The following is a 26,195-nucleotide window of genomic DNA, read 5'->3' as shown; positions in this document are numbered from 1 at the left end:
TAAGATTAATTTTACATGTAGGCTATGAAGATGACAATATATATACATGAAAAAGAGGTAGCCCATAGACATGACTAAACATAAGTGTTCATGTGGATCAAGATCACCAAAAACACTATTTCTAACATAGGCCACTCAATAAGTAATAATAGTGACATAATAATTGGGTTTTCTATAGCATATTTCACAATCTTGCAAGGATGTACTCTATACGTAACTGCATTTAAAAAACAAAACTTATCAAAACAATTGTGCATTCTTTTTTTTTTTTGAGACGGAGTTTTGCTCTTGTTTCCCAGGCTGGAGTGCAATGGCGCAATCTCGGCTCACCGCAACCTCCACTTGCTGGGTTCAGGCAATTCTCCTGCCTCAGCCTCCCGAGTAGCTGGGACTACAGGCACGCGCCACCATGCCCAGCCAATTTTTTGTATCTTTAGTAGAGACGGGTTTCACCATGTTGACCAGGATGGTCTCGATCTCTTGACCTCGTGATCCACCCGCCTCAGCCTCCCAAAGTGCTGGGATTACAGGCTTGAGCCACTGCGCCCGGCCCAATTGTGCATTCTTATACAAATTTTACTGATATGTGATAAGCTACTAGTGTCAAGAAACAAATGTGAAATCAGTCTAAAGTGTGACCAGAATTCATGATCAAAAGCTGCAATTAAGAAGCGGAGAATCTAATTTGCAGTCTGTTCTAGAAAAAATGATGCCTGTTTGTTTATTTTTTTCTTGAATATATAATCCTGTAACAGTCCTTAAGCAATACCCTGAGTAAAGATGTCTACAGATACAGCACTGTTATGGTGTGTTACAATATACACTGATGAGTAATATTACTTACTTTGGCCACACAATTCTCAGTCTTCATAGCAGTGCTTGCTAAACATACTGTTTCTTGGTTTAAGCAGAGTCTGGCACAGCTATTGTACGTCTGTAAAGAGAATTTGTTGGAAACAGGTTTTTAAAATATTGCAATACTGCCATATACTGTTTTCAAATTCTACTCTATTTCTCAAAGTCAAAACACAAATAGATTCTATCTATAAATTAAGACTTATGGAAACTGAGAGGTAAGTTAGAAAAGGGGGAGGGCAAAGATAGAGCCCACAAAAGCTACTGATGTGCCCATGAATAAGTATGTGAGTGGCAGTGCCTTCAATGTATTAATGATTAATGAAAAGTGAGGGTACTGGTTATGTAGCATTTTAAAATGCAAATTTGAAGGGTTTAGTTCTGTTTAAAACAGCAGTTACTGTTCTGAGAAAATATTTATTTTTGTTGTTTTTCCTTCTAAACTGTCAAAACCATCAAGATCTGAAAGTATTCAGAGGACATGATTTTTTCCCCCCTTAAGTCGGAGTCTTGCTCTGTTGCTCAGGCTGGAGTACATTGGCATGATCTCAGTTCACTTGGTTCAGGCGATTCTCCTGCCTTAGCCTCCCGCAGACAACACATTTGTTTTCCTTTTCTTTTTCTTTTCCTTCCCTTTCCCTTTCCTTTCTTTTTTAGAGATAGTGAGCCAAGATCTCACCACTGTATTTCCTTTGTTCACCCCAGCTGGAAGTACAGTGGTGAGAGCTTGGCTCATTGCAATCTATGCCTCCAGGATTCAAGCAATCCCTCTGGAGTAGGCGAGGGACTACAGGTGCACACTACCATGCCCGGCTAATTTTTTGCAGAGACAGGGTTTTGCCAATTTACCCAGGCTGGTCTTGAACTCCTGAGGTCAAGTGATCCTCCTGTCTCAACCTTCTAATGTGCTGGGATTACAGGGATGAGCCACTGTGCTCAGCTGACATGTTTCTTATCCAGAATAATAAATAAAAAAACTTCAAACTATTCAGAAAAAAATGATTTTAAAACCAATCATGAAATACTTTTAAAAGAATCTCACTACAAGCTTTGACTTTTGGCTTTAAAAATAAAAAATAAATAAATCAAAATTGGAAGAACACTGAAAAAAGATAAATCAACATTTACCAAGTTGTTTTTCTTTTTTGAGACAAAGTCTTGCTCTGTTGCTGAGACTGCAGTGCAGTGGCACGACCTCAGCTCACTACAACCTCTGTCTCCTGGGTTCAAGCAATTCTCCTGCCTCAGCCTCCCAAGTACCTAGTCTTAAAGGTGCCTGCCACCGTGCCCCTCTAATTTTATCTTATTTTATTTTTTGTATTTTTAGTAGAAACAGGGTTTCACCATGTTGGCCAGGCTGGTCTTGAACTCCTGACTGCAGGGGATCCACCTGCCTCAGCCTCCCAAAGTGCTGGGATTACAGGCGTAAGCCACCACATCAGGCCTATCTAGATCTTAAGTCATCCCTTAACAAATCTGACAAAAACAAGCAATGGGGAAAGAATTCCCTGTTTAATAAATGGTGTTAGGAAAACTGGTTAGCTATGTGCAGAAAGCAGAAACTGGACCCCTTCCTGACACCTTACACTAAAATTAACTCCAGATGGATTAAAGACTTAAAAATAAGACCTGACACCATAAAAACCCTAGAAGAAAATCTAGGCAAAACCATTCAGGACATAGGAGTAGGCAAGGACTTCATGGCCAAAACACCAAAAGCATTGGCAACAAAAGCCAAAATAGACAAATGGGACCTAATCAAACTCCACAGCTTCTGTATGGCAAAAGAAACAGTCACGAGAGTGAAGTAGCAACCAACAGAATAGGAAAAAAAATTTTGCAGTCTACCCATCTGACAAAGGGCTGATATCCAGAATTTACAAAGAATTACAACAGATTTACAAGAAAAAAACAAACAAGCCCATTCAAAAGTGGGCAAACGATATGAACAGACACTTTACAAAAGAAGGCATACATGAGGCCAAGAAACATGAAAAAATGCTCATCATCACTGGTCATTAGAGAAATGCAAATCAAAACTACATTGAGATGCCATCTCACACCAGTTAGAATGGCGATCATTAAAAAATCTGGAGACAACAGATGCTGGAGAGGATGTGGAGAAATAGGAACACTTTTACACTGTTGGTGGAAGTGTAAATTAGTTCAACCATTATGGAAGACAGTGTGGCGATTCCTCAAGGACCTAGAAATAGAAATTCCATTTGACCCAGCAATCCCATTACTGGGTATATATCCAAAGGATTATAAATTGTTCTACTATAAGGACACATGCACATTGCATGTGTTCATTGAAGCACTGTTTACAATAGCAAAGACCTGGAACCAACCCGAATGCCCATCGATGATAGACTGGACAGGGAAAATGTGGCACATACATACCATGGAATATTATGCAGCCATAAAAAACGATGAGTTGATGTCCTTTGTAGGGACATGGATGAACCTGGAGACCATCATTCTCAGCAAACTGACACAAGAACAGAAAATGAAATACCACATGTTCTCACTCATAGGTGGGTGATGAACAATGAGAACACATGGACACAGGGAGGGGAGCACTACACACTGGGGTCTATTAGGGGGAATAGGGGAGGGACAGCCAGGGGGGAGCTGGGGAGGGATAGCATGGGGAGAAATGCCAGATGTGGGTGAAAGGGAGGAAGGCAGCAAATCACACTGCCACGTGTGTACCTATGCAACTATCTTGCATGTTCTTCACATGTACCCCAAAACCTAAAATGCAATTAAAAAAAAGTCATCCCTTAAGCACCTATGGTAATATTCAGGAGATAAAGTAGAAAAATCAGGCCGAGTGTGGTGGCTCACGCCTATAATCCTAACACTTTGGGAAGCCGTGGTGGGCAGATCGCCTGAGCTCAGGAGTTTGAGGCTACCCTGGCCAACATGGTGAAACCCTGTCTCTACTAAAATACAAAAAATTAGCCAAGCATGGTGGTGGGTGCCTGTGTTCCTAGCTACTCAAGACGCTGAGGCACGAGAATTGCTTGAGCCCAGGAGAACTGAGGTCGCACCACTGTACTTCAGCCTGGGCAATAAGCAAGACACTATCTCCAAATAAAAAAGAAAGAAAAATAATAGGAAATGGATTTAAAAATTGGTGGTGGCTGGGCACAGTGGCTCACACCTGTGATTCCAAGACTTTGGGAGGCTGAGGCAGGGGAATCATTTGAGCCTACGAATTCGAGATCAGCCTGGGCAACATAGCGAGGCCCTGTCTCTACAAAAACCAAATAAAACATTGGTAATACTATAATTATACTTTATGAAAAGCAAACTTACTAGTAGTTACTGGACAATATATTAAGAGAAATGTTTCCTTTTAGTCTTAAGTTTTTATTGATGTCATAAATCATGTTTATCAAACTTTAGTGTGTATCAGAATAATCTGGAAGGAGTGCTTGTTAAAACACAGATCACAGCAGGGCCCGGTGGCTAACACTTGTAATCCCAGCACTTTGGGAGGCCAAGATGGGAGGATCACTTGAGGTCAGAAGTTTGAGACCAGCCTGCCTGGACAGCATGGTGAAACCCCATCCCTACTAAAAATAAATAAATAATAAATAAATAAATAAAAATTAGCCAGGCATGGTGGCAGGTACCAGTAATGCCAGCTACTTGGGAGGCTGAGGCAGAAAAATCATTTGAACCTGGGAGGCAGAGGCTGCAGTGAGCCAAGATCGTGTCACTGCACTCCAGCATGGACAACAGAACAAGGCTCCACCTCAAAATAAAACAACAACAAGAAACACAGATTGCTACATTCCATCTCTAGCGCTTCTGAACATTTGCATTTTTAACAAGGTCCCAACTGATGTCAGTGCCGCTGATCTAGGAACAAACACTGTTTGAGAACCACTGCTGTAAGCATTTATGTTGGATTTAAGAAGAAAAATCTTAAGACACAATCTTAAAACCAACAGTAAGAAAGAATTCAATTTTTTAATATTTTGAAATAATTTTAGAGAACAAGTAAAAAAATAGTAAAGGTCATGCACAGTGGCTCATGAGCACTTTGTAGGGTAGAGGCAGGAGGATTACTTGAAGCCAGGAGCTCCATACAAGCCTGCATTTCTATAAAAACAAAAACAAAAAGAAACAAATTAACTGGGCATAGTGGCAGAGGCCTATAGTCCTTGCTACTCGGGAGGATTGATTGAGCCCAGGAGTTGAGGACTACAGGGAGCTATGATGGTGTCACTGCACTCCAGCCTGGGCAACAAATCAAGACATCATCTTTTTTATTTTTTTTTTGAAATGGAATCTCACTCTGTTGCTCAGGCTGGAATGCAATGGTGTGATCTCTGCTCACTGCAACCTCTGCTCCTGGGTTCAAGCAATTCTCCTGGCCAGTTTCCCAAGTAGCTGGGATTACAGGCACCCGCCACCACACCCGGCTATTTTGTTTTGTATTTTTGGTAGAGACGGGATTTCTCCATGCTGTTCAGGGTGTTCTCAAACTCCCGACCTCAGGTGATCCGCCCGCCTTGGCCTCCCAAAGTGCTGGGATTAGAGGTGTGAGCTACGGAGCCTGACCCTTTTTCTTTTTTTTAAAGAGATGGTGTCTTGGCCAGGTTCGTTGGCTCATACCTGTAATCCCAGCACTTTGGGAAGCCAAGGTGGGTGGATCACCTGAGGTCGGGAGTTTGAGACCACCCTGAACAGAATGGAGAAACCCCGTCTCTACCAAAAATACAAAAAACTTACCTGGGAGTGGTGGCAGGTGCCTGTAATCCCAGTTATTTGGGAGGCTAAGGCAGGAGAATTGCTTGAACCCGGGAGGTAGAGATTGCGGTAAGCCAAGATTGTGCCATTGCACTCCAGGCAGGACAACAAGAGCAAACTCCATCTCAAAAACCAAACACACACACACACACACACACACACACCCCAAAAAAAAGAAAGAAAAAGATTTCCTATATGCTCGTCACCTAGCTTCTCCATATGTTAATGTCTTACATAATCACAGAACATTTACCAAAACTAAGAAATTAACTTGGTACTATATAAAGTACAGAACTTATTCAGGTTTCACCAGTTTTTCCACTAACATCCCTTTTCTGTTCAGCATCTAATCTAGGATCCCACATTGCATTTGTTTGTCATGTCTCTTAAGACTCCTCTTATTTTCAACAATTCCTCAGTCTTTCCTTATCTTTCACGACTGACACAACACAGATTAACTGAACAGCACTGATCAGTTAAATCTACAGACTGTGCCTCAATTTGGGTTTGTCTGATGTTTTCTCATGATCAGATTGAGGTTATTTTGGGGAAAGATACTTTAGAGGTGATGTGCCCTTCTCACTGCATCAAATCAGAAGGTATGTTGCTATTTCTGGTGATGTTGGCCTTGATTATATAGCTAAGGACATGTCTACCAAGATTCTCCACTATAATTCTGTTTCTACTTGAGTCTCTGCTTGCTGCTTTTAGCATCCATTGGTGAATTATGCCCATGGTAATTTTTACTGTGTATTCTAATAGTGAATTTATTATTTTTGTCTTTCCTTCCACATTTATTAACTGGAATTCTTCTGTAAGGAAAAGCTGTGATTTCACCCCTCATTTGTTTGTTTAGTTACTCATTTGTTTATTTATATCAGTATGAACAGATATTTAAAGAATTTGATTTTGGTCAAGTATAATTCTTTAGAAAGAAAATAGATAAAAATAAAAATTAAGAAAAAATATGGAGAATAGAGATATATGACTCCCCATCAATATTATAAAATCAGTTTTTTGTCTGTTTTTTGAGGAGTCTTACTCTGTTACCCAGGCTGGAGTGCAGTGGCACAATCTCAGCTCACTATAATCTCCGCCTCCCAGGTTCAAGTGATTCGCCTGCCTCAGCCTCCCGAGTAGCTGGGATTACAGACATGTGTCACTTCGCCAGGCTAATTTTTGTAGTTTTAGTAGAGATGGGGTTTCATCATGTTGGCCAGGCTGGTCTCAAACTCCTGACCTTAAATGATCTGCCCACCTTGGCATCCCAAAGTGCTGGGATTACAGGCATGAGTCACTGTGCCCATCCATTTTTCTTTTAGACAAGTTAAACCTTAAAAATCCAGCCTGGTCATTAGAGAAATGCAAATCAAAACTACACTGAGTTATCATCTCATGTCAGTTAGAATGGCGATCATTAAAAAATCTGGAGACAACAGATGCTGGAGAGGATGTGGAGAAATAGGAACACTTTTACACTGTTGGTGGAAGTGTAAATTAGTTCAACCACTGTGGAAGACAGTGTGGCGATTCCTCAAGGACCTAGAAATAGAAATTCCATTTGACCCAGCAATCCCATTACTGGGTATATATCCAAAGGATTATAAATTGTTCTACTATAAGGACACATGCACATGAATGTTCATTGAAGCACTGTTTACAATAGCAAAGACCTGGAACCAACCCAAATGCCCATCGATGATAGACTGGACAGGGAAAATATGGCACATATATACCATGGAATATTATGCAGTCATAAAAAACGATGAGTTCGTGTCCTTCGTAGGGACATGGATGAACCTGGGGACCATCATTCTCAGCAAACTGACACAAGAACAGAAAATTGGTCGGGCGCGGCAGCTCACGCCTATAATCCCAGCACTTTGGGAGGCCGAGACGGGTGGATCACAAGGTCAAGAGATCGAGACCATCCTGGTCAACAAGGTGAAACCCCGTCTCTACTAAAAATACAAAAATTAGCTGGGCATGGTGGTGCATGCCTGTAGTCCCAGCTACTCGGGAGGCTGAGGCAGGAGAATTGCCTGAACCCAGGAGACGGAGGTTGCGGTGAGCCGAGATTGCGCCATTGCACTCCAGTCTGGGTAACAACAGCGAAACTCCATCTCAAAAAAAAAACAAAACAGAAAATCAAACACTGCATGTTCTCACTCATAGGCAGGTGTTGAACAATGAGAACACATGGACACAGGGAGGGGAGCATCACACACTGGGGTCTGTTGGGGGAAACTAGGGGAGGGACAGTGGGGGCGGGGAGTTGGGGAGGGATAACATGGGGAGAAATGCCAGATATAGGTGATGGGGAGGAAGGCAGCAAACCACATTGCCATGTATGTACCTATGCAACAATCTTACATGTTCTTCATATGTACCCCAAAACCTAAAACACAATACACACACACACACACACACACACACACATACATATATATCTCAAATAAAAAATTAAAAAAAAATCCAGCCTGGTCAACATGGTGAAACCTCATCTCTACCAAATATCCAAAAATTAGATGGGCATGGTTGCAGGTGCCTGCAATCTCAGCTACTCAGGAGGCTGAGGCAGGAAAATCGCTTGAACCTATTTTGCCATGCACACCAGCCTGGGCAACAAGAGTGAAACTTCTTCTCGAAATAAAAATTTTTTTTAACCAACCTGTTTTGTTCTTATAATTTAAGTAAAAATTATTTAAAAATATATATGAAAAAATAAATTAGAACACTAGAAATTTGTGTATAGATTCAAACTATTGGTGCATGTAAATTCTGTGCTCCAGATTTGTTATTTCTTTTGCATTGTCTAATTCCATAAACATTTACTATTCATACACATGTACAACATATTTTTTCTTTTCTTTTCTTTTCTTTTCTTTTTGCCCACCTGCAACTGTCTTGATCGAGTTATAACAACATAAATATTTTAAAAATAAAATTCATGGCCAGGTGTGGTGGCTCACGCCTGTAATCCCAGCACTTTGGGAGGCCAAGACAGGTGGATCACAAGGTCAGATTGAGACCATCCTGACCAACATGGTGAAACCCCGTCTCTACTGAAAATACAAAAATTAGTTGGGCGTGGTGGCGCATGCCTGTAATCTCAGCTACTTGGGAGGCTGAGGCAGGAGAATCACTTGAACCAAGGACTTAGACGTTTAGGTGAGCCAAGATGACACTACTGCACTCCAGCCTGGCCACAGAGTGAAAACTCCATCTCAAAAAAATAAATAAAATAAAACTTACTATGTTTTAAAGATAAATTTATGAAGTAATTAGTATCTGGGGAATAAAATACAACTTAAAGAGTTCTGCTCCCAGTAATGGTAGAAATGTTTACATCAGATCAACCCTGCTACAGACAGGAAAAACATTTTAAAGCTAGTTAAGGCACTGGAGATTGACTTAAAATAGGCAGAAAATAGGGAAGGAGAGGCCTGATTCTGAAAGAAGAGAACCACACTGGGTGAGATGTGTGTTTATGCGCTTTTCTCCTGAAGGCACTCATGAGTCCACTTGGTGCAGGGTGACTAGAATTCAATCTGAAAGCCACAGTCTACTGGTTTGAGATATCAAGTGATAGAGTTCAAAACTGCCATAGTGGCTAGCAACAGAGAACAGAAATCCCAGAAATGAAAGAGAACCACAGGGGAAAGAGAAAGACTACAAAATTACATATAAATTCCCCTTAAATCTATGGCTAACGCCCAAACTACATAAATGAAGGGGAGATTCCAAGGATTTCAACGGAGAGCAATAGCTGGAGGGTTGAAAGCCTGAGCAGATATTCAAATTGCTGCTCATGAGGGGAGAAAGAGTTTAGAATTTGACTTCTATCAAGTTAGAAGGACTTAATAAGCATCTTAGGCTTTCCACTGAAAATTCAAAAAGACCATGAGTTTAGATTCAAGAGTATGTGTTAGGAGTAAGGGCAAAACCAAAACACATCTGACCTTAACAAATATAAAACCAAGCCTCCACAATATCGCTGGTCATAGAGATCAGCCAATAATTTAATGAGAGGAAGAAAAAAAAGAATTCAAAGTTTCTGCAGTGTACCATTTATAATATCCATTATATAATAAAAAATTGCCAAACATGAGAAAAAAAGAGACAAAAGGGATTCACTGTCAAGAGAAAAATCAATCAAAAACCAAGTCTGAGAAGATCTATTTGTAGAAATTAGCACATACTATAGCTCTAAGAAGCTATAATAGATATGCTCAAACTTGAACATAGCAATAAAAGATATGATTACAATGAATAAACACATGAAAAATTCTACCAGAAAATAAAAAACCTAAAATAAACTAAATAGAAATTCTAGAACTGAAAAGTACACTATCTGAAATGAAAAATTCAGGCTGGGCATGGTGGCTCATGCCTGTAATCCTAGCACTTTGGGAGGCCAAGGGAAGGAGGATAGCTTGAGCCCAGAGGTTCAGGACCAGCCTGGGCAATGTAGTGAGACCCTGTCTCTACAACACAGAAAAAACTGGCTGGACACATCACCTGAGGTGAGGAGTTTGAGACCAGCCTGGTCAACATGGTGAAACCCATCTCTAATAAAAATACAAAAATTAGCTTGGTGTGGTGGTCCATGCCGGTAATCCCAGGTACTCGGGAGGCTGAGTCTGGGAGACAGAGCAAGACTGGGTCTCAAAAAAAAATATATACATATATATAGACTGAACTTCATCCAAATATTAGAAACTTTCCATCAAAACACACCATGAAAGAAAAAAACAAAACAAAGAAACAAACAAAAAAATAAAATAAAAACAAAATAAAAAAAATAAAAAAAAAACCCACACCATCAATAGGCAAGCCATAGAATTGAGAAAACAGAGTACATATATCTGACAAATGAATGGTATCCAGAATTCAATATAGTTGAGTCTACCACTCAATAATAAAAAGGCAAACACTGCAGTTTAAAAAAAATAGCTACAAACTTAAAACAGATACTTCACAAAATATCTGAATAACGAATAAGCACATGAAAAAGTACTTAACATAGGCTTACCAAAAACCTTCATAGAATAACATTCACAGTAACTTCACTTATAGAGATGGAAATGGCTCAGATATCCACCAAAAGGAGACAGAAAACAAACTGCAATATAGTTATTCAACTACTGATATACAACAGTAACATAGATGAATCTCACAAACATTATGCAAAGTGAATGTCAGACCCCAAAAATGTAGCATTCCATTATACAAAATCCTAGAAAAGGCAAACTAATCTATAGTGACAGTAAGCTGATCAGTATTTGATTCATTGGTGGTGTGGAAAATAAGTAGAAAGGAGAACAAGAGATTTTCCTAGGTAATGAAAATATTCTCTAGTTTAATCAGGGTGGTGGTTACATAGGTGGTGAGATTCATCAAAAATTCATTAACTTACACAATTAATATATGTATAATTTATTGTATGAAAACTTCCAATAAAAGTGTCTTAAGGGTAAATTTTTTACAGAGGTCTATCCAGTCAATCAATAAAAGTATCATGCTGGCTGGGCATGGTGGCTCATACCTGTAATCCCAGCACTTTGGGAAGCTAAAGCAGGCAGATCACAAGGTCAGGAGTTTGAGACCACAAGGTCAGGAGTTTGAGACCACCCTGGCCAATATGGCAAAACCCCATCTCTACTAAAAATATCCCCCCCCCACAAAAAAATTAGCCGGGCATGGCTACTTGGGGGGCTGAGGCAGAACTGCCTGAACCCAGGAGGCAGAGGTTGCATTGAGCTGACATCACGCCACTGCACTTCAGCCTGAGTGACAGAGAGAGACTCCATCTTAAAAAAAAATGTGGCCGGGCGCAGTGGCTCATGCCTGTAATCCCAGCACTTTGGGAGGCAGAGGCGGGCAGATCACGAGGTCAAGAGACTGAGACTGGCCGGGCGCGGTGGCTCAAGCCTGTAATCCCAGCACTTTGGGAGGCCGAGGCGGGTGGATCACGAGGTCAAGAGATCGAGACCATCCTGGTCAACATGGTGAAACCCCGTCTCTACTAAAAATACAAAAAATTAGCTGGGCATGGTGGCACATGCCTGTAATCCCAGCTACTCAGGAGGCTGAGGCAGGAGAATTGCCTGAACCCAGGAGGCAGAGGTTGCGGTGAGCCGAGATCGCGTCATTGCACTCCAGCCTGGGTAACAAGAGCGAAACTCCGTCTCAAAAAAAAGAAAGACCGAGGCCATCCTGGCCAACATGGTGAAACCCCATCTCTACTAAAAATCCAAAAAACAGCCGCGCATGGTGGTGAGTGCCTGTGGTCCCAGCTACTCGGGAGGCTGAGGCTGAAGAATTGCTTGAATCCAGGAGGCGGAGGTTGCGGTGAGCAGAGACTGTGCCACTGCACTCCAGTCTAGGGATAGAGCAAGACTCCGTCTCAAAAAAAAACAAAAAAAAAATCTTGTTTTTTTTTTGAGATGGAGTTTCGCTCTTGTTACCCAGGCTGAAGTGCAATGGCGCGATCTCGGCTCACCGCAACCTCCGCCTCCTGGGTTCAGGCAATTCTCCTGCCTCAGCCTCCCGAGCAGCTTGGATTACAGGCACACGCCACCATGCCCAGCTAATTTTTTGTATTTTTAGTAGTGACGGGGTTTCACCATGTTAACCAGGATTGTCTCTATCTCTTGACCTCGTGATCCACGCACCTCGGCCTCCGAAAGTGCTGAGATTACAGGCGTGAGCCACCGCGCCCGGACAAAAAACGATATTTTTTTTTTGAAAACATTAAGTTATAAAAAGAATGTGTTTTCCTTCAAAATTACCCTCTTTTCCCTTCATGAATGAATATATGATAACATACCTAGGGAAACACCAGATAGATTCAGAAAAATCTATGCCAGGCCTGAGGGAGTTTCCAGAGGGCTATATATAGGAATTTATTTTTTATACATTCCATCTGTAAAATGGGTATATGACTTTGCTTATCTCCCAAGGAAGTAACACTGATCAGTAAACTGAAACTTGTCATAGTTTCTTTACCACTCTGCAATTAAAAGCCTAAAACATTCAATATTTACCATTCAGTATTTTCTTATTATAAGACTCTCCCCAGTTTGAAATCCTACTAGTGACTATAATAGCCACAGGCAAGATAGGTTCTGTCCCCAGGCAACACTTGAAAAGGAACCTTCATTGCTGACTCAGAGGCAGAGTTTTGCGTTGGAGTACTTTAATACGTTTTCGTATCGCATATAAAGCACATAAGCATAAACTAGTAAGATGCCTTGCTGAAAACTACCTTCTTTGTGAAAGCAGGCTGTAATTCTGAACAAGTTTTCAATTTTCACACTGCTGCTAGGGTAAAACATTTTAAAGAGTTTAATTTTTTACAATGGATTCAATGACATAGGATTATCTAACAAAGTAATGGCTAATCAATAGAAGGTTTAGTTGTCAGGTGAAACATATAACACACTAAAAGGGATTGATTGCCAGACTTCCCCTTATTTACTAGAAGGTATATATTTAAAATGACACAAACTTGTTACTGGGCTGCATTCTTTTAACCTTGCAAAAAGCTGCTTAAGAAATCTGTTCAGCATCCCTATAGCATAACAAGATATAGGATAATGAAAATGGCTAGTGACTGGGGGTGGGGGGATAGGGAGACAGGGACTTCCAGATATATGGTAACATCAAATCATGTCCCACACAAGTATATGGTATAGAAAAAGCGTTCCAAAGAGCAACATCCAAGAAAGCTGGAAGTAGGTTTTAAAAATGCCACACAGATGCTACTGAATCTTGTTCAATAGATGCAAAGCTATATCTGATCTCATTCCATGTTGTTTTTAGGGGAGATTTTTTTTTTTTTAGGACTCATGCAGCTGAGCACAACAGGCCCCTGTGCCCCCTCCCCCTTTTTTTCCTTTTTTCTTTTTTTCAGTGGAGAAGAATGAGCCCCCTTTTTTAATGGTACATCCAGAGTAAGCACTGAAAACAAAATGAATTGGGCCCGTATGGACTTTGACCAGCATATAAACTGTTTCCTTTATAATTTATTCCCAGTATCACAACTCTATATGAAAATATACTCTTTATGGTCATTGCAACCCAGGAGTTCAATAATATTTTTTCTACTAAGTCAGTGATTACACAATTTATCAAAGAATGATTACATTAAAATACAAATAAAACAAAACACCAACCCCCTATACAGTCTTCCTTCCTCAAAGTAATTTTAAGAAAGCTGGTTATTAAATTGCTTTTTTTTGAAGAAGAGTTTTTGTAGCTAGGCACAAATTGCCAAACCATGTTTTTAAAAAAAAGTTATTAGACTCTAAAGGATTCAACAGAAGTGGGAAGTTATATAAACAAATCACTTCATCAGATTTGGAAAGATCACTTTTGTCTTACTTAAGAGACCTACATTAATTACCTTTAAGATCTTTTACATGGACTATTTAAAATAAGTACAATTTATTTATTTATTTCAAATGAGGTGCTTCTTCCAAAGTATTAAATAATGTCTACAAATGCAAAAGCATTTTTATAAATAGGTAATTAAAACAGATGACTAAAATTAAGTCAAGCTGCAAAACATTACCCAGAATGCACTGTGATTTTTTTTTTAATAAACATCTCAGGCAATTTTTTTCACCTAAAGCCCAAAGCACTTTGCAGGGGGGGGGGGGGGGCAAAAAGAGGTAGTAAGTTTGATAGAGTAAAAAAGATAAAAACCCACAACAACCAATTACGCATATATAATGAAATAATGCCAAACCCTAACCCAAAGTATTTACAATATAGTCCCTTAAGCATAGTTTGTCATATTGCAATTACACCTTGCCTACTGCCAAGCCAAAGTGCTTACTATTGCCACTAGAGGGAGAAGTGTCTTAACACAAAGCAACGGCAGATAAGGAATGGGTTTTCTTGAGCAATTATCAGAACAAAGCTCCCTTGGCTGTGTGTACCTTCTAATTACTCAATACAATTAAAATGACTAACCTAAAACAAATAGAGAGGGGGGAAAAAAAAAACAAAAACCCTGTCTGATATCAGGGTCTTCATTAAATCTTTTTCCCTCATCAATCAAATCAGAAAGAAGGGAATGCCATCATATATGAACATTACAGAGCTATTAAAGGAAGCAAATTCTGTGTGTGGTTTTTGTTTTTTAAACGAAGAAAAGGAGTGGCTCTCTTGAAAAAAGAAATGTCTTGGCATTTACCCATCTGGATGCTGCTTGAAAACAAACTGTCCTCCAAAGAACAGAAATACAGTATGTTTTCTCTCAGTTCACTGGCTTATGAATGACTTTTTGTTGTTGTTGTTGTTTTGTTAATACACACTCTAATGTCATTTTCTGTGTCAGTGATGTGCTTTTTCCTCCTACTCATCCAACTGTATAAAGGAGCTATGCCCATCAGACTTCCATGCTTATACTGGCTGATTTAAGTTCATCATTGCTGTTTTTTGTGGATCTATTCCAAGGCAATGTTTAGAACAACGCAGGAATTTTTTCAGGGGAGGGGAGTGTGGTAGAAAAGGAAAACAGCTACTTATTCCTTCTAAAAGACTTATGGAGTCCCTTTTATAAGGCTGAGTCATTAACAGAAGATGACAACAGAGTCGTTTTTCTTTCAGCTGACAATTGTGACATTTTTCCAGCAGTGTGCAAGGTGTTGAAAACCTGGCAGCTGTTACCTCCTGGGATGAAGATACTTTTTTATCCTCCCTTGACAGTTTAACTCAGTGGGTCAGCACCTTTAAAGACTGCAAAGTATCCTTGAAGAGGATGGAAGCTTGAATTACTGCTCCCTCCCTAATCAATGTAAACCCTCACTGCAGGTGAAGTCTCCATCTATAGAGGTGCATGGGGGAGGAAAATGTAATGCCCTGAGCCAGATGGTTTTTATCTTGTTTTTAAAGAATAAAGGAACAAGCTAACAAGGGAGACAGCTACTTTGTTAGCTTCTTGGCCTCTCTCATGGCTTTGCATCCCCAGGGTTCCAGCTACAGAAGAGAAAGAATACAGGAAAACGTAAACACTTAAAGAAATATAACTAGAGGGCTGGCATCATGCTGCTTTCAAAGAGTTGAGAAAGCTCTACTCAATGCTTTATTTATCACTGCCCACGTTCTCAGGATGGTAAGTGGACACATACACAAAGGGAATGGGGGATGGGAAAGGGATTAGACAACGGTCACAATTTACTCAATTACAGAGAAAGGCAGGGCTGACAGATCCTATTAGCACCAATGAGAAGCAAAGAGTTGCACGTTGTAAATGCCACATTTTCAGAAAGTAATAAGTACTTTCATGTATCCTCCCAGGCCTTTGCACTTGATTGCAGATAGAAATAAAAGGCAGGAAAACAGTGGCTACACTGTCCTTGACTTCACATTTTTAGGAGTAAAAGTAAAACAAAAATTGTAGTCATTTTGTACATCCTTTAAATAAAAACTTGTACTTTTGTCAAGAAATGAGATTATTCTGAAACTAAGAAAATTAACTTTCTTTACAAGGATATACTACTTTACTTCCTTTCCCTACCCCACACTCTTCCACCTTCAGATGTTGGAAATGAAATGGAGAAGCAGGTAAGAGACACAGGGAATAGTGTCTTAATTTTCTCCTTCATTATTTCTTGTTCTAGTAATATCTTTGTCAGGTTTTGGAATTACTGTTAAGGTGGATTTATATAAGTCAAGAAGTGTTCTTTCCTTCTCTATTCTGCGAAAGGGTCAAAAAATTCTTATCATTTCTTTCTTAAATATTTGTTGAATTCACCAGTAAACCACATATGCCTTCTGATAGTTAAATTTTTTTAATAGACATAGGGCTATTCAAATTTTGCTTCACCCTGTGTTATTTTGGTAAGTTGTATTTTTCAAAGAATTCGTTCAACTTGCCAAATCTGAACTTGCCAAATTTGCACACATAAAGTTGTCTGTTCCTCCAATATTTAGACAGCTCTCCAAATAAACATGTAGTAATGTCCTATCAACAATGGCAAAACGTTATTTTTGAATAATATATGTAAACTATAATGTTAGTTAAAAACAATACTAAATTGCTAGAATATAACAACTTTTTATAGTCAATAGTGAAAGCGTTTCTGAAATACCATTAGAAATATCTGCAAAAGAATCTCAAGTTAATGAGATGCAAATCCTACTTCTATTAGCACTAGGTGTATGTAAGGTGGCCTTGACATCTTTTTGTCTATAGAAATTGACTACAGGAAGAAAACAAAAACAACAAAAATAGCAAAATAGTAATTGGCGCTCCATTATGTCAAATGCAACAGAAAAAAGGAGTTTAAAGAGCTTATATACTATGTCCTACCTTAAAAAAATCAGCAATGGGGTAATCAAGTTCAGGGCAGTCCTGGACAGCTGCCCTGTGACCTGCTTCTATTGACCCCTGCTATTCATCACTCTTCCCTAAGATAGAGAGGGCAAGCTCCCAGGGAGTGACCACCACAATAGACAGACACAAGCCAACAGTAATCTGGTTCGAGCAAAAAACAGATGGCACTGCAATAAATTTACAAATCTGCATTCATGGGGCTGTTAAAACACCCAGAAGCTAAAAGGCTCTGAGGGCCCCAGGAGGATCTCCTACTTCCCTGTTTCTAAAGGCCATTTCTCTTTCCAAGAACATTGAGTTCATGCTCTTCACAAAGAGAATGGAGATAAAACACTTTACAAAGAAGGGAAGAGAAAAAGCCTCATGACCTAATTAATCTCCAGAGCTTGGATCTCAACACTGAATGTCAGATATTAGAAAAATCATTTCAGAACACCATGAAGGTGGGGGGAAAGGTTGTTAAATTAAAGTGGGAGGGGGAAGGGGGGAAGACAACTGCTAAAACAGCAATGAAAAAAACAACATTAAATCTCTTTCAAATAGTGCACACAACAGATCTTGCAAGTAGAAAATGATTCAATAATGTATGCATTTATTTTTAAAATGAATCAGATTAGTCCCATGTGTGACCTGCTGGTCCATCTGTATGTGCTGGACTTAATAGGCACGATTCTCTCTCTTGCTTCAGTTTGAAGTATGAGAGAGATAAATTTAGTTTAATTTTCAACAGATCAGCCTATCCATTTTCCAAATGGACCATCTGGATCAGCCTATTAAAATTAATTTATAACTTTGCAGAGTGAAAATTCGTTTGTTAGCTTAAATAAAGTTGCCAAAACTTTTTGTCGTGTCATTGTTTTCTGACAGTTGTTTCTGTGTAGTGGGCAGAGTGTTTCTACTTCAATTTATCTTAATCAATATTGTCCTATTGATTTAGACGAACAGATCAGGTGTTGATTCTCCAAATAGTTAAAATTGTTAACTGTCTCAACATCAATTACTGATCTTTTTTTTTTTTTTAAAGAAAAACTTCCTGGATAATTCATTTGTTTACTAAACAATTGTTTTTATAAAAAAGGAATAGTGTTCATCTAAAAAACATTTAACATATAGTAAATTAAAAAATGAATGTGTCACAGTTTCAAGTACTTACCCTCTAAATTAATACTATATATAAACTGAAGTCAGAAGGCACAAGTAGAAATGCTTTGGAAAAACCGAGATCTGAGTATCAAATCACTAATTACCTAGACAAGTCATCTAACCTCTCTAAGCCTCCATTTTCTTCATCTATAAATTGGAAATCACATTATGTCTAAAAACTTTACAGGGTTATTGTGAGGGTTAAAGCAAATAAGCATCATGTTCATGGTGGGTGCTCAACAAATCTCCTATTTCCTAGAACAATGCCATAAATGTGAGTAAATTAGAATTATTTTTACTGCTGCTCAGGCTCATTGTATCCAATTTTGTATTAAAAATGAGTAAGGGCCAGGCATGGTGGCCCACACCTGTAATCCTAGCACTTTGGGAGGCCAAGATGGGCGGATCACCTGAGGTCAGGAGTTCGAGACCAGCCTGTCCAACATGGTGAAACCCTGTCTCTACTAAAAATACAAAAATTAGCAGGGCATGGTGGCATGCACCTGCAATCCGGGCTACTTAGGAGGCTGAGGCAGGAAAATCACTTGAACCCGGGAGGTGCAGGTTTCAATGAGCCGTGATCGCGCCACTGCACTCCAGCCTGGGCAACATGAGTGAGTCTGTCTTTAAACTAAAAACTAAACTAAAAAAATAAAATTAAATTAAAAACCGAATAGGTAGCACACTTATTCTCTGGCAACATTGTAAGAACTTGTGTTTTTTGTTTATGCCAAAGACGTTTTAGTATTTACAAGACCACAATGGTATTGAACTTTCACATGTAAAATGTGTTACCTTCTAGAGGTGGGTCACGGCAGTGAGCTAAATTTTTTTTTTTTTTTTTTTTTGAGACAGAGTCTTGTTCCGTTGCCCAGGCTGGAGTGCAGTGGCTCGATCTCAGCTTACTGCAAACTCCGCCTCTTGGGTTCAAGCGATTCTCCTGCCTCAGCCTCCCCAGTAGCTGGGATTACAGGCACCTGCCATCATACCTGGCTAATTTTTGTATTTTTTTAGTAGAGATGGGGTTTCACCATGTTGGCCAGGTTGGTCTCCTGACCTCAGGTGATCTGCCCACCTCAGACTCCCAAAGTGCTGGGATTACAGGCGTGAACCACTGTGCTCGGCCGCAAAATGTTTTTTTAAAGTTATTATTAATAATGGCAGTTCCTTCTAGAAAAAGCAAACAAAATATTGCTCAGACTAAAAGGGCTAACTTTATTACAGGCAGATCTGTTTTGATACTTTAAAAAAAAAGTCTGAAAAATCATTAACAGGAAAATAAGAGTTAAAGTCAACTATTCTACCATCTACACTTAAGAAGCATTTAAAATTACTTTTCCCGAATAAAAACTCTTTTCTTTGAATCTGTATTCACTACACATAACCAGCTGACTGTCCTGTACATGTATACCTAGAATGTTTTTTAAACAACCAGGAAAACAATGTCACCTGATTGAAACTGATGGCTATGGCCAGGCCAACTTCAGAGTACTCTTACTATTAAGCTCCAGTGCTTAAAGAATGGCAAATCCAGGGTTTCCTATCTTTTGTTTTGTTGTTGGTAGCTTTTTATTTTAAGTAAGACTGAATTTCATACCTGTCTAAGTGAATTCTTCTCTGGTATTATCTTCCTAGGGGGTTCGCCATTATTACAGTCTTCTCTCTCTGAGGAATTCTGTGAAAGAAAGTAAGCTTTAATTCAGTTCTCATTATCTTCAATCTTATTCTGTGGGAGTAAACTGAATTACATTTCTAATTCTGTAAGCTAGAACATACATATATTTATACAATTATTCACTTGAATATTTGTATACATACAGATATTCACGTATGTAAAGGAAAACATATGTCCCTGTATATAAATAATGTAAGGATTTAGATGGGAAGTATTTTATGTATCTTTAAGCACTGTACAGGAGATCATATTCATTAGATCTCTAGCTTGCACTTTGACACAGGTTGACACTGGAAACAAGAATGTTCCAGCCCACACTTAGCTGATGACAACTAAAACCATGATTATTACCTTCTCTTTTAAATAATTAGTTTTCAATTGTAGTAAATGTATGGTTGGGACAGGTATCCAAGTCTGGGCCCTAAAAATAGTTATTTCTCTTCCCCCTCTTCTCAGATTTTATTTTCTTCAATAAACGTAGCATAGGACTTAATAAAACATTTTAGGATTAGAGTCCATTCCTTTGCACTATCACCTCAAACAGCAGCTAGAAGACCCTAAAATGTCAGTGGGGTTTTTATATACTTAGGAGGAGAAAAAACAACAAGCCAATTGAAATGAGTTCATGAGTACCAAAAATCTGCTAGTCAACATACGTAAATCACTATAAGGCAAAATACAGAAAATCCAAATTATGTAATATTTGAGTTCCATTTTCAGCAACGACATTAGTAACATTAATATTTAAAACCCTGCAGTTGTGCTCGGTACAGTAGCTCACACTTGTAACCTTGGCACTTTGGGAGACCAAGGTGGGCAGATCACCTGAAGTCAGGAGTTTGAGACCAGCCTGGACAATGTGGTAAAACCCCGTCTCTACTAAAAATACAAAATTAGTTGCATGTGGTGGTGGATGCATATAATCCCAGCTACTCGGGAGGCTGAAGCAGGAGAATCACTTGAACCTGGGAGGCGGAGGTTGCAGTGAGCCGAGATCATGCCACTGCAGGCCAGCCTGGGGGACAGATAAAGGCTCCATCTTAAAACAATAACAACAAAATTGCTGTTAATATGTTCATTACATTACATATAGTTATAACATTCTAACTGGACAGTTACTTTATTTATAAGTTCAGAAATTATTTCTAACATAAGAGTTTATCTGAAAATTTTCATACAAGCATGAAATTATTATTATACAATCATTACTGTGTTCTAAACCTATATGTAAGTTTTACTTTTTTTGGTTTGTATTAGATATTGTATTTTGAAGGATATTGAAAGATAAAAAATGTACTGTGTCATTCTGAGGCCCTTTCACCTCTGTGGCTAACAGGCCAGTACCCTAATGTGTTTCTTTTGAGCAGCAGTATCTTATGAGGTTTAACTTGATATTTTACATTTGTGATGATCCCTTATAAAAGTTCCAAAAATAAAGAAGAAAAAGTATGCTATATTACAAAGAAAGGGACAGAGAGACTCAAGAACTTCAGAGTTCTAATTTCTTCTCCTCTCTGTTTGGAAAAAAAAAAATGGAGATCATCTACCAAAAAATGGAGGAAGGCTATAGCTGAATTAATGACTACAAAGCTTGATAAATGAGGCAACTGGCAATACATGCTATGTAAGAGAATCAAACAAAGAAAGGGACAGGTCAAAAATTTAACCCATAACATGAAGTTGTATATTTAACTTTTTTTTAATGTAAAGATCAATGTTTTAAACACCAAAATTAAATGTCGTATATAATAAAAGCTTAAGTCAGTAACCAATTGTAAACTTAAAATTTCCAAGTTATTCTTTTTCAGGTCATGAAATTCCACCCTCCTTTATTTTACTTTACTTTATATTATTTTATTTTTTGAGATGGAGTCTCCCTCTGCCACCCAGGCTCACTGTGACCTCCACCTATTGGGTTCAAGTGATTCTCCTGCCTCAGCCTCCCTGAGTAGCTGGGACTACAGGTGCATGCCACCATGACCAGCTAATTTTTTTTTTTTTTTTGATAGAGATAAGGTTTCACCATGTTGGCCAGGCTGGTCTTGAACTCTTGATGTCAGGTGATCTGCCTACCTCGGCCTCCCAAAGTGCTGGGATTATAGGCGTGAGCCACAATGCCCAGTCCCACCCTCCTTTAAATAAAAACCGCATCAGATAATATAAACCTGTTTAATTCAGTGTAAGATCCTGTATTTCAAAATTAATTATGTTTTTTGAAATGTTATCATATAACTTGAGAGCCTAATTACTTTTTGTTGGAAGTTTGTTGTACTAAAGATATTATAACTCACATTTTTATTCTATAGGTACTCAGGTAGATACACAATTGCTGGCAAACTCTTCCATACTGAATGATAAAGTGAAAAATAATGATCTCAACCTAACAGCATGAGTAGTGACTATCTAGTCCATATCCAGTTTTCTTCTTCCTGACCCTCTATTTTATCAGATTTAGATGGATAACCACTGGTGGATATTATGAAAATGTCTAAAGAATGAAAACACAAAGGGAGCTTAAAGGGTGTTACTGATGGAACACAGAGCTCCTTAGGAGTTCCTCTCCCCTTTCTATCCCATTAGGGCAAAGAATATTTACGTGGTATTGTTAAAAATAACTCTTAAGCAAAAAAAGGGAGGAACCCACAAACATTGGTATAGCTTGTTCTTTTAATATAGGTTAACCCAACACTTTTACCCTGGGTCATCCATCATGAGAAATCAAATCAAACAAAAAATCCAACTTTGTCGTTACAAAAAATAGAAGTAGGTACATTAAACAGTCATGATATCAGGAACAAGGATTAGGTACTCTCCTAATACTGAAGAGTAAAAGTAGAATGCCAGTTAATAAGGTGACTAGGTCTACAGTCTTGAGGGTAAAGGTTAATGATGAAATAGCCATGTGTACCTAAGTTGTCACCGCAATAGTTCTCAAAGCCTGTCCAAAATCACCCAGCAGAGCTCAGCAACACTGTTATTTCTTGCATTTTTCTCTATAGAGGATTCCCAAGAAGCTATGTGCATAATTTTCCTAGGTCACCAAGCTAAATTCCATTTAAGGATAAGTGATTAATATAAGCAAAGAGTCATCAATGGATGCTAAAATTAGCAAGTAAGCCCAGTGCTGTGGCATGTGCCTGTAATCCCAGCTACTCAGGAGGTGGAGGCAGAGTGAGTACTTGAGCCCAGGAGTTTGAGAGCAGCCTGGGCATCACAAGCAAGATACCAGCTCAAAAACATAAGTAAAATTTAAGACTGGAATAACTGAGTGAAAGTTTGACAAATAGCAGGATAGTCCAATAATCTAAAAATATTTTTTCTATAAGATACTTAATAATTACAAATGAAAAAAGAATAACCTCAAAGTGGAGAAAACCGGCAGAGGCCACCTTAACATTATGTGCCTTTTGATATGATGTACTGGAAACAGCACATCACTTGTGAGATATCCTTGTCAAAACCACAAAACTTAAATCTACTTATAAGAAAACATCAGGTTAACCCCAAAATGAGGGTCATTCCATAAAGTTACTAGTCTTTACCTAAGAAATGTCATGGCTATGAAATAGACTAAGAAATTGCTTCAGATTAAAGGAAACTAAAAAGGTACAACCCACACTCTTGGGGTAATTGGAAAATTTTTACTAAGATCTGTAGATGAACTAATAACACTGTACAATATTAATTCCTGATTGTATCCCCACTGTTAAAATTTACATACAGAAAAATTCACCTTTTTGGGTATATATTTCTGTAAATTTTGACAAACACATAGTTGTATAAGTACCACCACCATTAAAAAATGAAAACTTCCATCACTCCCAAAATACCTTGAAATTCTCCTTAATAGTCAACAGTCTCCCCACTGAAAATCATTGATTTGTTGGCTAAATAATTTTTGCCATTTTCAGAATGTCATATAAATGGAATTATATCATGTGTAACCTTTGAATCTGGCTTTTATCACTTAGCATAAAATATCTGAGATCCATTCATGTTGTTGCAAATACCAGTATTGCTTTTCCTTTTATTGCCAAGTAGTATTATCTACTACTTGGCTGCGCCATAGTTTTGTTTATCCATTCAATTTCCTGATTTTGATCATTTGTGATTATTTTTATTAAAATGTCTCTTTTTCGGAAACATGCACTGAAACATTTAGGGGGAACGGAACATTATGTCTATAACTTTCAAATGGTTTGGAAAAAATAATACAAAAATGGATATATGTGAGTGTGTATATGTATTTATAAACAGATATAATGCAAATGTGGTAACATGTTAACATTAGGTGAATCTATGTGAAAGGGTGTAAGGAGATTCTTTGTGCTATTCTTTCCATTTGACTATAAATCTGAAGTTATGTCAAAATAAAAATTAAATAATAAATTAAATCCATAATTAAATGTTAAGAAATGAGAGAAAAGTTAGATAAGTAAAAAATAAGTGTTAGGGGAAAAATTCCATCAAATGTAATTAGCATTATATTCTATTGCTTAATTTTAAACCAACCCTAAGCAAACCTAACTGCTCAGAACAACAGAATCCCAATACTCAGATGGAAAGTTTCATTGTAGTAAATAAATTGTAGAATGTGTTTTGAGTCTTCAAATAATAATATTCTATGAATAGCAGCTTTACAGTAGTCCCCCCTTACTCAGTTTCACTCACGTAATTTCAGTTACTACAGTCAACCGAGGTCCTAAAATGTTCTAGAAATCGTTTTCAATTGTGCACCTTTCTGAGTAGCCCTGTCCTGCCCAGGATGTGAATTATCCCTCTGTCCTGTGTATCCACACTGTACATGCTACTTGACCATGAATCATTGACATTGTCTGCTCCTGACAACCCACCACCATCTTCATGGCTCAATAATCCAGGATCACCTGAAGCAGATGATCCTCCCTCTGGCATACTGTCAAAGGGTCAATAGTAACCTTATGCTGTGTCACAATGCCTAGGTCATTTACTTCACTTCATTTCATCACATAGGCATTTTATTATCTCACATCATAAGAAGAGTGAGTGGAGTACAGTAAGATATTTTTAGAGCACATTCATGTAACGTTTATTACAGTGTAGTTGTAACTGTTCTATTTTATTCTTTTTGTTGGTAATCTCTTACTATGCCTAATTAGTAGATTAAACTTATTCATAGGTATGTGTGCACAGGAAAAAACAAGTGGTCTCAGAAATCCACTGGGGTCTTGGAACATACCCCCTGTGAATAAGTGGGGACTATAGTATATTAAAGTATTTCTGTAAAAGATTCTACACAACTTGTTACCTTTATTTATTTCTTGGCCTAGTGCTTACTAGCTTAGAGTTGAAAGGGCAGAATAAAAGTCTCCCTGACAACTCTGAATTTAACTTCAAACTAGATGCATTTGGGCTGTAACACCTGCAGACATAGTAACAGAGGTTTGGGTAGGAAACGGTCAATAAATGAAATACTGCTAAAGCTTATGCATTAAATCTTGGAGATGCATTTGGGATAAAATGTTTCCACAACCAACCTGGGTGAATACAAAAGAAAGAGTAATTATATTTAAAAAGAACTGTCTCAAAATCAACACACCTAAATTTAAAGCACTCTTTTACCCAACTTTTATTTTTTCCTAGACTTAAATCCTCAAGAGTAAGTTTTTACTCATTCCTTTTTTTTTTTTTCTTTGAACATATCTAGCTAATTTCTGGTCTACAAAGTTTTCCTCTTAATCATCTATTTTAATACATCTGACCCTACTTTTCCATTTCTACTGCCTCTACTCTGGTCCAGACCGTATCTGGTATATTCTACATACCAGAGTCAGAATCACCATTGTTTTTTTTTTCTTTTTGAGACAGAGTCTCCTTCTGTCACTCAGGCTGGAGTGCAATGGTGCAATCTCGGCTCACTACAACCTCTACTACCTCCCAGGTTCAGGCGATTCTCCTGCCCCAGCCTCCTGAATAGCTGGGATAACAGGTGCCCACCACCATGCCTGGCTAATTTTTTTTTTTTTTTTTTGTATTTTTAGTAGAGATGGAGTTTCACCATGTTGGAGAGGCTAGTCTCAAACTCCTGACTTCAAGCGATCCACCTGCTTCAGCCTCCCAAAGTGCTGGGATTACAGGCATGAGCCACTGTACCTGGCCATTAGAATCATCATTGTAGAAAGGTTACTTTTCTGCTCAAAAGCCTTTTATAGCTTCCTGGCAGTAATAGGATAAACCCAAACTTCTTAGTACAGCATCCATAAGACAGCCAACTTAACTTTCCATCAAAGTGTGTGCACCATTTACATGACATTATTTATCATTCACCAAAATAAGGAAACCACTCTTTCATCTCTGTGTTTTTGTTAATTCTAGTCCCTTAACATGTAACAGGTCTCTTTCCCTATCTTTTCATCTACTGAAAAT

At 38.4% G+C, this 26,195-nt stretch overlaps 1 protein-coding gene across 50 annotated transcripts in view; it reads right to left on the bottom strand.

Annotated features, from left to right (window-relative positions):
• The window catches only part of BTRC (beta-transducin repeat containing E3 ubiquitin protein ligase), a 205,379-nt gene that overhangs the window by 74,894 nt on the left and 104,290 nt on the right, over positions 1 to 26,195 (bottom strand). For 28 of the 50 annotated variants that reach the window (XM_035268832.3, XM_035268841.3, XM_078346311.1 and 25 more), the window contains 2 exons: positions 19,713 to 19,790; positions 845 to 934 (listed from right to left, as the gene is read on the bottom strand). The exons of 2 other annotated variants lie outside the window; for them this stretch is intronic. In XM_035268832.3, coding sequence (XP_035124723.1) covers positions 845 to 934; positions 19,713 to 19,790 — 168 coding nt within the window. Of the gene's footprint in view, positions 1 to 844; positions 935 to 19,712; positions 19,791 to 24,527; positions 24,700 to 26,195 lie in introns of those variants that run through there. 20 more of the 50 variants (XM_078346326.1, XM_078346324.1, XM_078346327.1 and 17 more) reach the window with 4 other exon arrangements.

Source organism: Callithrix jacchus, chromosome 12, assembly GCF_049354715.1.
Source record: "Callithrix jacchus isolate 240 chromosome 12, calJac240_pri, whole genome shotgun sequence".
Classification (NCBI taxonomy): Eukaryota; Metazoa; Chordata; class Mammalia; order Primates; family Cebidae; genus Callithrix; species Callithrix jacchus.
The sequence above is the reverse complement of the archived record's forward strand: the minus strand, read 5'-3'. Positions and strand labels throughout refer to the sequence as shown.